This window comes from Sus scrofa, chromosome 7, assembly GCF_000003025.6.
Source record: "Sus scrofa isolate TJ Tabasco breed Duroc chromosome 7, Sscrofa11.1, whole genome shotgun sequence".
NCBI lineage: Eukaryota > Metazoa > Chordata > Mammalia > Artiodactyla > Suidae > Sus > Sus scrofa.
In genome coordinates, this window is record NC_010449.5 from 115,006,747 (window position 1) to 115,019,510 (window position 12,764).

Consider the following 12,764-nt stretch of genomic DNA (forward strand, 5'->3'; position numbering starts at 1 on the left):
ACTGTCCTAGGCATTTAAGGATCTGATAATGAGCAAAAACAGACACAGTGGCTGCCCTCATTTAATTTATAGTCTGGCAGTGGAGGTCAATTTTAATGAAAATTTCGTACAAACTAAAGTAGAATTGTGATGTTCACATTTGCCAAGAAGAAGGGATAGACAGTGGCATAAGAGCTTCTGATAAGGTGATAATACCTAGCCAGGGAGGTTAGGAAGCCTCCTGGAGGAAATCAAGGAAGGCTTTCCAGAGGAGGTGACACTTGAGCTAAAATCTGAACAGTGCATAGGGTTAATTAGGTGAAGAGAGGCAGAAAGAGTATTTTGGGCAGAGAGAACAACCTGAGTGAAGGCCAGTCATGCAAGGCAACACAGAGCCAGTGTAGCTGGAACCACAAGGATGAACAGGTAAGAAGAGGCAGAGATCTGCGGTATCTAGATCATCCCAGGTTGTTTAGGGCATGCTAAGGAATTTTTTTCCCTATATGCTAAGAATAGTGGGAAGCCTCTAAAGAAGTTTAAATGGGTTTTCTGCTTGGGAGTGGTGATAGAAGGTGTGGAGAAGACAACCTGATCTTTTTAAAGAGTGGCCTGGAATGTCCCCAGGTACTCTGACAAAGTCACAAAATACCACTTGGTTTTGTAGAGCCACATGAAGACATGTTCCCAGCCTCTTCATGAAGATACATTTGGTGGACATCTCAAAGTCGGGCTGGCTCAGATTGCAGCCATGGAAATCTCACGGGGCAACCACAGAGATAACAAAGCTGTGATTCGCTATCTGCCTTGGCTCTATCACCCCCCTTCTGCAATGCAACAAGGGTAAGGCCCTAATTATTCTGGCTCTGAGGCAGGAAATGCCGCGGGGCTCAGCAAGAGCTAGTGAATGAATGTCTTGAAGATCTGCAGGAGTGGATTATGGTTGTTTGGGAAGATGGGAATTGAAACCCAGCTCCATGCTTGCTGACCTGGCAGCATTTTTGAACAGGAGTGCTTCATGCTGCCGGTAAAACTAGCCCTTGTGCAAAAACCTCAGTCATCCTGATCGATGATGAAAACTTGGAGCTTAGAACTATCACTTTAATTCTTCAACTAGTAAAGTAAATCAAGAAGTATTTATTGAGCACTTACAGAGCCTCTGCCTTCAAGGAGCTTAGGTGGCAGCTTGAACAGAATCTACATCAGAGGTGAAAGAGAGTGTAAGGAGGTGCAGGCCCCTGATCTATTTGGGGACTCGGAGCAGCTTTGACGGTCTTGCGCGGGCAGCTTCCTGGCTAGAGGAAAGAGTTGGAGCAGGGTTGGGGGGTGCAGGTGAGGGGGGCAGGGGGAGAAAATTATTGGAGAACAGGATAATGAGTAGCTGTGTATTTTATCTCCTATTCTATTCCTTCCTTGCTGGTGGTGACCTCTGAGAGCTTTCTAATGAGAAGAGAGGAAGGAGTTTAGAAAGAGAAGCTAGTCAGAAAGGCAGCCAGGTTTGTGGAAGCATATTTAATCCTGTGTCACCAAAGGCTGCGCTTTGCTCAAGAAGCTCAGATCCAGGATTAGAGGGGGAAACGAGGAAAACAGATTTCTCATTTTGTGGGCACTTTGTTGCTTTGGTGTTTTATTGTATGTAAGTGCCTACCAGACCACACTTTTAAGGCCTCCCATCACTATGCATTTGTTGAGCTTAGAAACAGAAAACCCAGAAACATCTCTGACACTTCCTTCCTCCCTAATAGACCGAAAGAATTCATCGAGTGTGTCTCCCACATCCGTCTGTTGTCCTGGCTGCTCCTGGGTTCCCTCACTCATAACGCGGTGTGCCCCAATACCTCCTCTCTGTGTCTGCCCATACCTCTGGATGCAGGTTCCCATATTGCAGACCATCTTATTGTCATCCTGATTGGATTTCCAGAGCAATCAAAGGTAAGTGATTTCTGCAAGATTAAAGCCATATGCATCAAATTGCTAATGGAAACCCTTATCAGCCAATTATGTTTCTTCTGAGAAGAAAATGCATCTTATCACTTGCCCTCCTGTGGATGTTAGGAAAGCAGCTTTGTGCTAATGCCTTATTGAAAGTTGTTTAAATTCCCAGACTGTCTTTTCTTCCCCCTAAATTGTTTTTTGGTTTACTTTTATGAAGATAAATTAGGGAGGCACGGAAGAGTTAGCTTCCTAGGCTTTTCTGTCTCAAAATAATGAGGAGAAATAAAAGGCTGGAAATATAATAAAAATTCTGTGATCAGTTTTTAGAACCAAATATGAAGTGGAGGAAAATTTATACTCTAATTTTTCATGCACTGTCTTTTCAACTCAAATCTCTGGAGATATATGAAGATACAAAGTGAAAATAAGGCCAGTTGGGAACTCACTAAATTATATGTCGCAATCACCTACACAGAAGAACTTATAAATTATAGAGACAGATGGCTGTGCTTAAGGAAGTAAAGTAAACCCAAGGCAGGCATCAATTGTGAGCCTATGCAAGCAAACTAGACACATTGGTCCTAAGCAACTATGAGGAGCCAAGATTCCTTCCCAGAGCTTAGGCAAATTCTAGGAGGTCAGGGTGGATTTGGGGACAGGTGGGATTTAGGCCTGGGCAAACTGACCTGCAATAAATTTATTCTGCAGTAAAATAGAGCAGCCATCCAAGTGACCTGAATGGTGTTTGCAGAAGGAATTAGGCCATCAGTTGCTAACGTTTCAACCCAATCTGTGTTTGATTCCTAATGATGGTACTTTGTAATTCTGCAACATTGAGAAAGTTACTTAATTTCTCTGAGCTCCAGTTTTTCATCTGTAAAATAGATGAGATGGTTCGAGAATTATGGAGGTGATCTATGAGAAGTCTTGAGCACAGTGTCTAGGACGTGGCAGGTGCTCACCCCCTCAGAACTTACCGCTAGTTAGGAATACTGCCTTTCCTGCTGCTACTGCTGTTATCACTCCTCCTAGTGGTCGCCTCATTATTAAGTGCTGGGCACTGCATTCAACTATGTCATCTCATTTACTCCAAACTACAACTCTTTGAAGAGGGTGCTATTATCCCCATGTTACAGATGAGCAAACACCCTAAAATGGGAGCATGATTGTTCTGCCTCATCTTGTTTAGGGATAGGAATGTCAGTTTCACTGAAGGGGAAGAGGCTGGGTAGATTTATTCTGCACACTAAGGTGCCTTCTCTCTGAAAAGATGCTTGGTCTCTGAGCGCACTCCCACTGAGTGAAGAGCAGACCGTTTGAAGGTGATGAATCACAAGCTTGTAACTTGGAGCTGACTCCTCCAGCCTCAGCCTCTTGAATTACATGTACTCTGGCTGTGCTCCTGGGAAGGCCAACGCCGAGTGGGGAGGGCTCCCTGGAGCACTGTGGCCCCATTAGAATGTAACAGCTCCCTGTCTTCTTCCTTTTCAGACCTCCGTGCTGCACATGTGTTCTCTTTTCCACGCATTTATCTTTGCTCAGCTCTGGACTGTATATTGTGAACAAAGTGCCGTAGCTACAAATGTCCAAAGTCAGAATGAATTCAGCTTCACAGCGATCCTGACCGCACTAGAGTTTTGGAGTAGGGTGACACCTAGCATCCTTCAGCTGATGGCCCATAACAAAGTGGTGAGTTCACAGATGAGTTTCCCCTCTTGGATAGTCTCTTACAGTGTGTAAACTATGCTCAGTCCTCATGTTAGGAGTTTTGTTTTTTTTTTAAAGACCTCAGTTGTAGTAGTATATACATGGATTGGTGAATTTTTATTTTATAAACTGGATGTTCTACCTGCATAATACCTTTGATGAAAAACAAAGCGAGCAATTAAATTCAGTCAAAACAATTTTTGTTTTCTCTGTCTAAGGCCAAAGAAAGCGTATATATGAGCTTGTATCTTTAAGAATTGTCTTGGGAGTTCCCATTTGCCTCAGTGGAAACAAACCTGAATAGGATCTATGAGGACGTGGGTTCGATCCCTGGCCTTGTGCAGTGGGTTAAGGGTCTGGTCTTGCCATGAGCTGCAGTACAGATCCCACTGTGGTTGATGTTGCTGTGGTTGTGGCATAGGCCAGCAGCTGCAGCTCCAGTTTGATCCCTGGCCTGGGAGCTTCCATATGCCGCAGATGCAACCCCAAAAAAGCAAAAAAAAAAAAAAAAAGAAGAACTGTCTTGTACTATGAAGTCAGAGAGTGAGGAGGGAAGACTTATTTTTGGCTGTCGAGGCCATTTGGAAAGAAACATAGCCAATTAGGTCATCTTTTAAAGCAGATCAATCATATGTGTTAATTCCACTTAGGCTCAAAACCTGAAAAGAGTCTCACTTGTTTGAGTTGCCCTCTGAGGACCTAGGCTCCAGTTCTGCTTTAATGTGGATGGCTCACCTCATTGGAAAATACCTGAGGTTTGGTTAACATGAGGCTACTTCATTGAACAAGCTCGGATTAGTCCTCTGGAGTCAAGATTGGAGGGTGCGTGAAGGAATTTGCAACGGAGTCCTTTGGTTCAGTTTGCTGCTTTGGAGGAGGGTGCTCAGCTGGGAAAGCAGCATCCGGTGGCTTGGTTATGGGGTCTGCATCTGTAGAATTCTTATCTGTAAGGGGCAAGGGAACTGGCAGATGCCCTAATAATGAGTCCAGTATGCCCAGAAATGCAGCAGTGCCACAAAAGGCATTCTGCAATGATTTGTGATTGATGGACTATTAATCTAAGAAACATTTTCTCTTAGTTATAATTGGAAAGGGGATTCTATTTTTTCCTTTAGTGAAGCACTTTCTTTTCTTTAAAGAATTAGATGTTACAAGGCAGTTTTATAGGGACAGAGGTGTTTTTATTCAACTTAAAGGAGACTTATGTGCAAAACTTTAGGGTGTGTGAACAGTTCTGACCACTGCAGAGATAATTACATTTATTAGATCAAAGAGCCTGGGAATAAAAAGGCACCTAGAGACCAAGTATTCTATTCTGTTCTTTTACAGTGAAACTGGGACCTTAAATTTAAACTAGAGTTTCAGAGTTTCCTTCTGTTGTCACTAGGTTTTTGACACTATAAACACTTCTCCTCCAAATCTCTCTTGACATTCAAATGTTAGAAAGGAATTTGTTACAGATGAATTTCGCACAAATAATGTTACAAATACATTTGAATTAATTTTATTCTGAAAACTCTTTTAAACCACATAAACCAATCTGGGAAAATCCCCCTGGAGTGTTTAAAATCCAGCCATAGGGATTTCTGATGAGGGATGTCTTTTCTATTGTATTATTATTACTTTATTTCAGGGCCGCATCTGCGGCATATGGAAGTTACCAGGCTAGGCAGGGGTTGAATCGGAGCTGTAGCTGCCAGCTTATACCACAGCCACAGCCATGCAGGATCTGAGCCACGTCTGCAACCTATACCACAGCTTATGGCAACACAGGATCTTTAACCCACTGAGTGAGGCCAGGGATCGAACCCGTATCCTCGTACATACTAGGCAGGTTCATTACTGCCGAGTCACGAGGGGAACTCCTCTATTGTGTTTTTGTACTGTCGTAATATGGCTGCCTTGTTCCGCAACAAGCAAAGCTTACAACAGATGTGCAGTAAATTAACCAGTCACTCTAAGTGAAGAAACTGTGGAGAAAGGATCAAGATGGAGAAAAGTACCTAAGCCTAAGAATTCTGAAATTGGAAATGAAGGAAACAGAAGCCGTTTATCCTCTGGTGTGAATCACAGTGCAGTGCAGACTAGCAAGGGCAATACCTGAGTTCCATTGGCAGCCCCGAGCTGGATGAGCAAGGCATGACATTTGCAAAACCTCATGAAATTCAGTTTAGAGGTGAATAAACACCACTCCTTGCGGTCCCCTATGGTCATTGTGCAGGTAGTCCTCACGGGCATAGGGCCTGGGTTCTCTGTGGCTGCACCCTGTTTCCATAACACTGGGAGTGGACCTGATTTTCATGTTTGTTGTTTCAGATGGTAGAAATGGTGTGTCTCCATGTGATTAGTTTAATGGAGGCATTGCAAGAATGCAATTCAACAATTTTTGTCAAGGTAGGAAAATCTTATGATTTTTATGAACCGTTTCTTGCTTCTAAACACAAACGTGGATTTATTTTGAATGTACCTTCTAAAGAGGAACATAAAACTGATTTAATTTCAACATTCCAAGTTGGGGCTGGAGGATTTGGGCTCATTTAACAATCCTTCACCAAATAGTTACTGTGTCATTTTTGCTCTTGCCCCACCACTGTGGCCAACTCTAGCTGGGTTAAATATGTGGCACCATCGCTGCATGCAACACAAGTAGTTAAAATATCACTAGGGAATGTTGATCTGAAAATGACCCTAGAATAATATAAATTGGTTGGTGGAACCTTACCTTGCAAGATATCCAGAAAACTAAGGAAAACAGTCTGTAATTGTTTGGCTTGGTAGATGGTACTTTAAGATAAATTTAGTTTCTCATATTACTGTTCTAAATCATTGTACAGGGTATGAAAGTAGTTGAAGCCTTTGCGATCTATGCGGGGACATCAGAAACATCCTAGTGTGATGAAAAGATAAAAGAGTGAAGGAGAACATGGTTTCTCCCTCTCTTCCTCTTATTATTTCTCTTCTTTCTTTCTTTCCTTCCTATCATCCCACCTCTGCATCTCACTGCTTCTTTGTCCTTCCTTTTCTTGTTCCATCTCCTTCTTGTCTTCCACTTCTATATTCCGTGATCTCGGCCGCCATCACCCCCACCCCACCCTAGCCCACCATCAGTTTAGAACTTTGTAACTTGCTTTTTCGCTCCTTGGCTGACTCCCTTCAATAAAGGCAACTTGTCAAGTTAATTTACACAGTGCTGAAGAAAAGCAGCACATTTTTAGGGAAGACTTGGCTGTTACCAGAAAACTGCAAGGTGGTTGGTTCACATGGGATAGATGTAACTTTTCTTGCTGGACAGTCACTAGCCCAAGTCACCACTATGAGAGAAACTATGTGACTGACACCTGGATCCTCATACGTGATTTTATTTTTTACAGCTTTATTGAAATATAATTTATATATGGTAAAACTACACATATTTTAAAGGTACCATTTGATGTCTTCACATATATTATACCCTTGAAACCATCACCACGGTCGAGATAATGAATATAGTCCCCACCCACATTTATTAGTCTCTGTTCCACCACTTCCTGTATCCCACCTCCTCATCCCCAGGCACCTACTGATCTGCTTTCTGGCAGAATAGATGAGTCTGCATTTTCTAGAGTTTCATGAATAGATTCATACAGTGGTTATGCTTTTTTCTGCCTTTTTTCACTCGGAATAAGTATATTGTGATTAATCCGTGTTGCAGGTATCAGTAGATTATTCCTTTTTATTTCCGAGTAGTATCCATTATATGGAGATCTCATTTTGTTTATCCACTCATCAATTAATGGACATCCGAGCTATTTCTGAAAGTTTGAGGCTCTTCCAAATAAAGCTGTCAGGGATACTCATGTACAAGTTTTTGTGTAGTTATAGGCTTTCATGTATGTTGGATGACTAGTGAGTGGAATTGCTGGGGCATATATGTGTATGACTTTTTAAGACGTTAACAAACTTCCATAGCGATTGTGTCCTGTTAGCATTCACACCGGCAGCATGCATTCCAGTGCCTGCACATCTTAGGCAACACTTTATGGAGTTAATTTTTAATTGTAGTCATTCTAAGAACTGTGTACTGATGTCTCCTTGTGGTTGTAAATTGCATTTTCCTGTGGACACTTGACGTTCAACATCTTTTCATGTGCTTATTTGCTGTCCATATATCTGCATGATGAAATATCTGTTAAAAATTATGTGCCCATTTTTAAAACCAAGTTTTTTTATTATTGAATTTTAAGATACAAGTTCCTCGTCAGATATGTGATTCGCAGATATTTTTCCCTATGGTTTGTGTTTTCATTGTCTTAGTGTGTTGTGAAGAGCACACACAGTGAAGAAGGTCTTAATATTGATGAAATAACATCTCTCAAATTTTTCTTTTATGAATCATGCTTTTGGTGTTGTATTTAAGAAAATTTTTGCCTAATCCATGATCACAAATGGTTTTCTTTGTGTTTTATGCTAGTTATTATACATGTTTTCTTCTGTTAGGTGTTCGTTTATAACCGTGATCCACTTTGAGTTAACTTTTGTGTATGTGTGTGGTACTTTTTATTTTTATGGATATCCTTTTATTCTAGGATTGTTTGTTAAAAATTCTATGCATTGAATTGCCTTTGTACTTTTGTCAAAAATCAATTGAGCGTGTGTGTATGATTCTATTTCTGGATACTCAGTTCAGTTCTATTGATCTGTCTCTTTGTGCCATGTTGTCTAGGTTACCATAGCTTTCTAATATGCCTTGAAACCATGTAGTATAAGTCTTCCAATTGTTTACATCCATTTCAGACTTTTGTGGCTCTTCTAGGGCCTTTGCATTTCTAGATACATTTTAAAATCAACTCATCAACTCCTATAAAACTCCTGCTGGAAATTTGGGTTGCATGGAATATATAGATCACTTTAAGGAGACTTGAGATGTTAACAATATTGAGTCTTCCAATCTGTGAAGACAATATATCAATCACTCCATTTATTTATGTCTTCATTAACTTTTCTCAGCAATAATTGGTAGTTTTCCATATACAAGGATAGCATATTTTGTCGAATTTATATAATAAAATGTATATAATAATTTGATGGTATTATAAATGATATGGTTTTTAACATTTAAATTTTTGGTACTTCATTGCTTGTATTTAGAAATATAACTGATTTTATTGATCTTATACGTGGCCACCTGTTAAATTCATTCATTCTAGTAACTTTCTTGTAGATTTCATCAGTTTCTTTGTAGACAATTATGTCATGTGTGATTAGAAGCAGTTTTCTTTCTTTTGAATTTTTATACTTTTTATGTCTTTTTCTTATTCCCTTGCTCTGGCTAGATCCTCTAGCACAGGTTGAATAGAAGGCATGAGAGTTGGAAACCTTGTCTTGTTCCTGATCTTAGGAAGAAAGCCTTAAATAAATGTAAATGTTAACTGTTAGTTTTTCATAGTTACCCTTTGTCAGACTGAGTTAGGATCTCTTCTATTCCTAGTCTGCTAAGAATTTTTGTCAGGAATAGATGTAGGATTTGTTAAATGCCTTTTCTACATTTATTAAGATTGTCGTTTGATTTTTCTTTTTTTGACTCTTAGCAGAGTGAGTTTCATGGATTGCTTTTTGAATGTTAAACTAACCTTATATTCTGGGGCAAACCGCATTTGATCTTGATGTATCATTCTATTATATACTGCTGAATTCTATTTGTTAACACTTTAAAATATTTTCACGTCAATGTTTATAAGGAATATTCGACTGTAGTTTTCTTATAGTAACTATTTTTGGTTTTGGTATCAAGGTAGTGATGGCCTTACGGAGTAATTTGGAAAGTATTCCTTTCCGTTTTCTGGAAACATCTGTATGGGTTTGATTTTTTTTTTTTTTTTCTGTGAAATATGTGGTTGAATTCACCAGTGGAACTGCCTGGATTTAGAATTTTCTTTGCAGGAAAGTATTAAATTACAGATCCAATTTCTTTAATAGTCATAGGACTATTTAAGTTATCTGCTTATTCTTTTTTTTTCTTCTGCTTCTTTTTTTACAACTGTACCTGTGGCATATGGTTCTCGGGCTTTGAATTGGAGCTGCTGCTGAGGTCTACGCCAGAGCCATGGCAACACCAGATCTGAGCTGCCTCTGCGACGGACGCCATAGCTTGCTGCAATGCCAGGTCCTTAACCCACTGAGAGGCCAGGGATCGGACCCACATCCTCACAGACACTATGCTGGGCTCTTAACCCGCTTAGCCGCAACTGAGACACAGAATGTGTCTCTTGCTCTTATCTGTTTATTCTTGAACAATCTCTGGTCATGTGTGTCTTTCAAAGAATTTGTTCACTTCAGCAGAATAGTTGACGTTATTGGCATGAAGTTAATAGTATTCCTTTATTATACTTTTAATATCTGTAGGACCAGTAGTTCTGTCACCTCTCTCATTCTTGAAACTGGTGATATGTGATCTCAGTTCTTTTCTTCTGATCAGTTTGGATAAAAGTTTATCAATTTTGGTGAGGTTTTTGTTTTTTTTTTTTTTTTTTTTTGTCTTTTTGCCTTTTCAAGGGCCGCTCCCGCGGCATATGGAGGTTCCCAGGCTAGGGGTCAAATCGGAGCTGTAGCTGCCGGCCTACACCTGAGCCACAGCAACGCGGGATCCGAGCCAAGCCATGTCTGCAACCCACACCACAGCTCACGGCAACGCCAGATCCTTAACCCACTGAACAAGGCCAGGGATCGAACCCGCAACCTCATGGTTCCTAGTCGGATTCGTTAACCACTGTGCCACGACGGGAACTCCAATTTTGGTGAGTTTTTGATTTAAAACAGCAACAACCAGGAGTTCTCGTCGTGGCGCAGTGGTTAACGAATCCGACTAGGAACCATGAGGTTGCAGGTTTGGTCCCTGCCCTTGCTCAGTGGGTTAATGATCCGGCGTTGCCGTGAGCTGTGGTGTAGGTTGCAGACGCGGCTCGGATCCGCGTTGCTGTGGCTCTGGCGTTGGCCGGTGGCTGCAGCTCCGATTCGACGCCTAGCCTGGGAATCTCCATGTGCCGCGGGAGCGGCCCAAAGAAATAGCAAAAAAAAAAAAGACAAAAAAAAAAAAACAACCAGCTTTTGGTTGGTTTTCATTGATTTTCTCTGTAGTTATTGTTTCACTAATTTCTATTCTCTATCATTTTCTTTCTTATGTTGACTTTAATTTCTCTTCTTCTTCTCATCTCTTAAGGTGGGAGTGGAATTCTCTGATTTTTTTTTCTTTTATAACATAAGTGGTTAGTGCTATAAATTTCCATCTAAGTACTGGTTTTGCTGGCTTCTTAAAATTTGGCATTTGGGTACCCATTTTCATTCAGTTCAGCATACTTCCTATCTTCCCTTTTGCTTTCCTTTTCGACACATTGCTTATTTCGAAGTATATAATTTAGTTGCCAAATATTTGGAGATTTTCTAGAGATTTTCTGTTACGGATTTTTAATTTAATTCCATTGTGTTCAGAGAACATACTTTGTATCATTTGACTCATTTTAAATGTATTGAGGCTTGTTTTATGGCCCAGAATACTGTTTATCTTGGTAAACGCACCGTGTGTAATAGAAAAGACTGCGTCTTTTGCTGTCGTTTAGTATAGTTTCCTGTGACAGTCGGTTCAGGCTTGTGGATGGTGGTGGTGTTCGTCTTTCATCTCCTCCCTTCTTTTTCTGCCTCGTTAGTCTATCAATTATTGAGAAAGAGGCATTGAAATATCTCCCTAATTTATCTCTTCAGGTCTATCAGTTTCTGTTTCACAGATTACGAAGTTGTTATTAAGTGCATAAATGTTTAGGACTGTTGTATCTTCTTAATGAATTGAACTTATGAAATGGTTCTCTTTCTCCTCAATAATATTATTCAGTCGTAGTATTAATAAAAGGCAGTCCAGCTTTCCTTTGGCTAGTGTTAGGATAGTATATCTTTTTCTATCCTTTTATTTTTAACCTGTTTGTGTTTTTATGTTCAAAGTGTATTTCTTATAAGCAGCATATACTTAAATGTTGCACTTTTCTTAAAATCTGATCGGACAGTCCCTTTTAATTTGGGTTTTTAAACCATTTTCATTTAATGTGTTATGTGATATTATTAGGCTTAAAATATCATCTTGCTATTTGTTTTCTGTATTTCCCATATGTACTTTATCCTTTACTCCCTCTTTTTCTAACTTCATTTTGACTAATTGAGTTTTTACACGGTTAAATTTGGATATAATTTCCTCTTTTTGGTCTAGTTTCTTAATATGGAAACTGAGGTCATTAATGTGAGAACCTTTTTCTATTCAGTCAGCAGCGTTCAGTGCTCTAAATTTCCTCCTAAGTACTGTTTTACCTGTATTCCTCACAATTTTGAAATATTCTCCTTTCCATTCTGTTCAAAATACTTTCTCAATTTCCCTTTTGACTTAGTTGACCCATGGGTTCTTTAAGTGTGTTTTTTTTAGTTATCTTATTAGCTGTATGTCTTAGTTGTTTTAGTGGTTGACTTAGAGTTTATAGTCTACATTTTAATTTTTTTAATTTTTATTAAATTTTTTTTCCTTTCACATCCACACCTGCATCATGTGGAAGTTCCCAGGCTAGGGACTGAATTGGAGCTGCAGGTTCAGGCCTACAGCACAGCCACAGCAATAGTGGATCCAAGCTTCGTCTGTGACCTACATTGCAGCTTGTGGCAACACCAATCCTTAACCCACTGAGAGAGGCCAGGGATTGGACCCGCATCTTCACAGAGACTATGGCATGTCCTTCACCTCCTGGGCCACAGTGAGAACTCCTAGTCTACATTTTTAACTTCACACAGTCTACCTTCAAACAATAATATACCACTTCATGTATAGGAAAAGAATGTCCAGAATATACTTCATTTCTAGGCTTTGTGCTATTTGACTCCCACTTTACTCCTATATATGTTATAAATCAAACCATGTTTTTTTGCTTTAAATGGCCAATTATCTCTTGAAGCAATTTACCATTTGTTTTACACTTATTTATATTTGCTGTTGCCGGAGGCCAGCTCCGGCGACCAGGGAGCACGCACTTCCCGATCGGGAGAGGGGTGCGGTGTTGGCGAATGTACAATTACGGAGACAGCCTCTTTGTCCCTTCTTTCAGGGCGCTGGACTGCTCAAACTTTATTGGCAACAGTGG

General features: G+C 40.1%; 1 protein-coding gene across 15 annotated transcripts in view; it reads left to right on the top strand.

Moving 5' to 3' along the window:
- UNC79 (unc-79 homolog (C. elegans)) overlaps positions 1 to 12,764 on the top strand; it is a 262,072-nt gene that overhangs the window by 240,474 nt on the left and 8,834 nt on the right. For all 15 annotated transcript variants that reach the window (XM_021099643.1, XM_021099645.1, XM_021099642.1 and 12 more), the window contains 4 exons: positions 644 to 819; positions 1,722 to 1,908; positions 3,403 to 3,600; positions 5,935 to 6,012. In XM_021099643.1, coding sequence (XP_020955302.1) covers positions 644 to 819; positions 1,722 to 1,908; positions 3,403 to 3,600; positions 5,935 to 6,012 — 639 coding nt within the window. The remainder of the gene's footprint in view (positions 1 to 643; positions 820 to 1,721; positions 1,909 to 3,402; positions 3,601 to 5,934; positions 6,013 to 12,764) is intronic.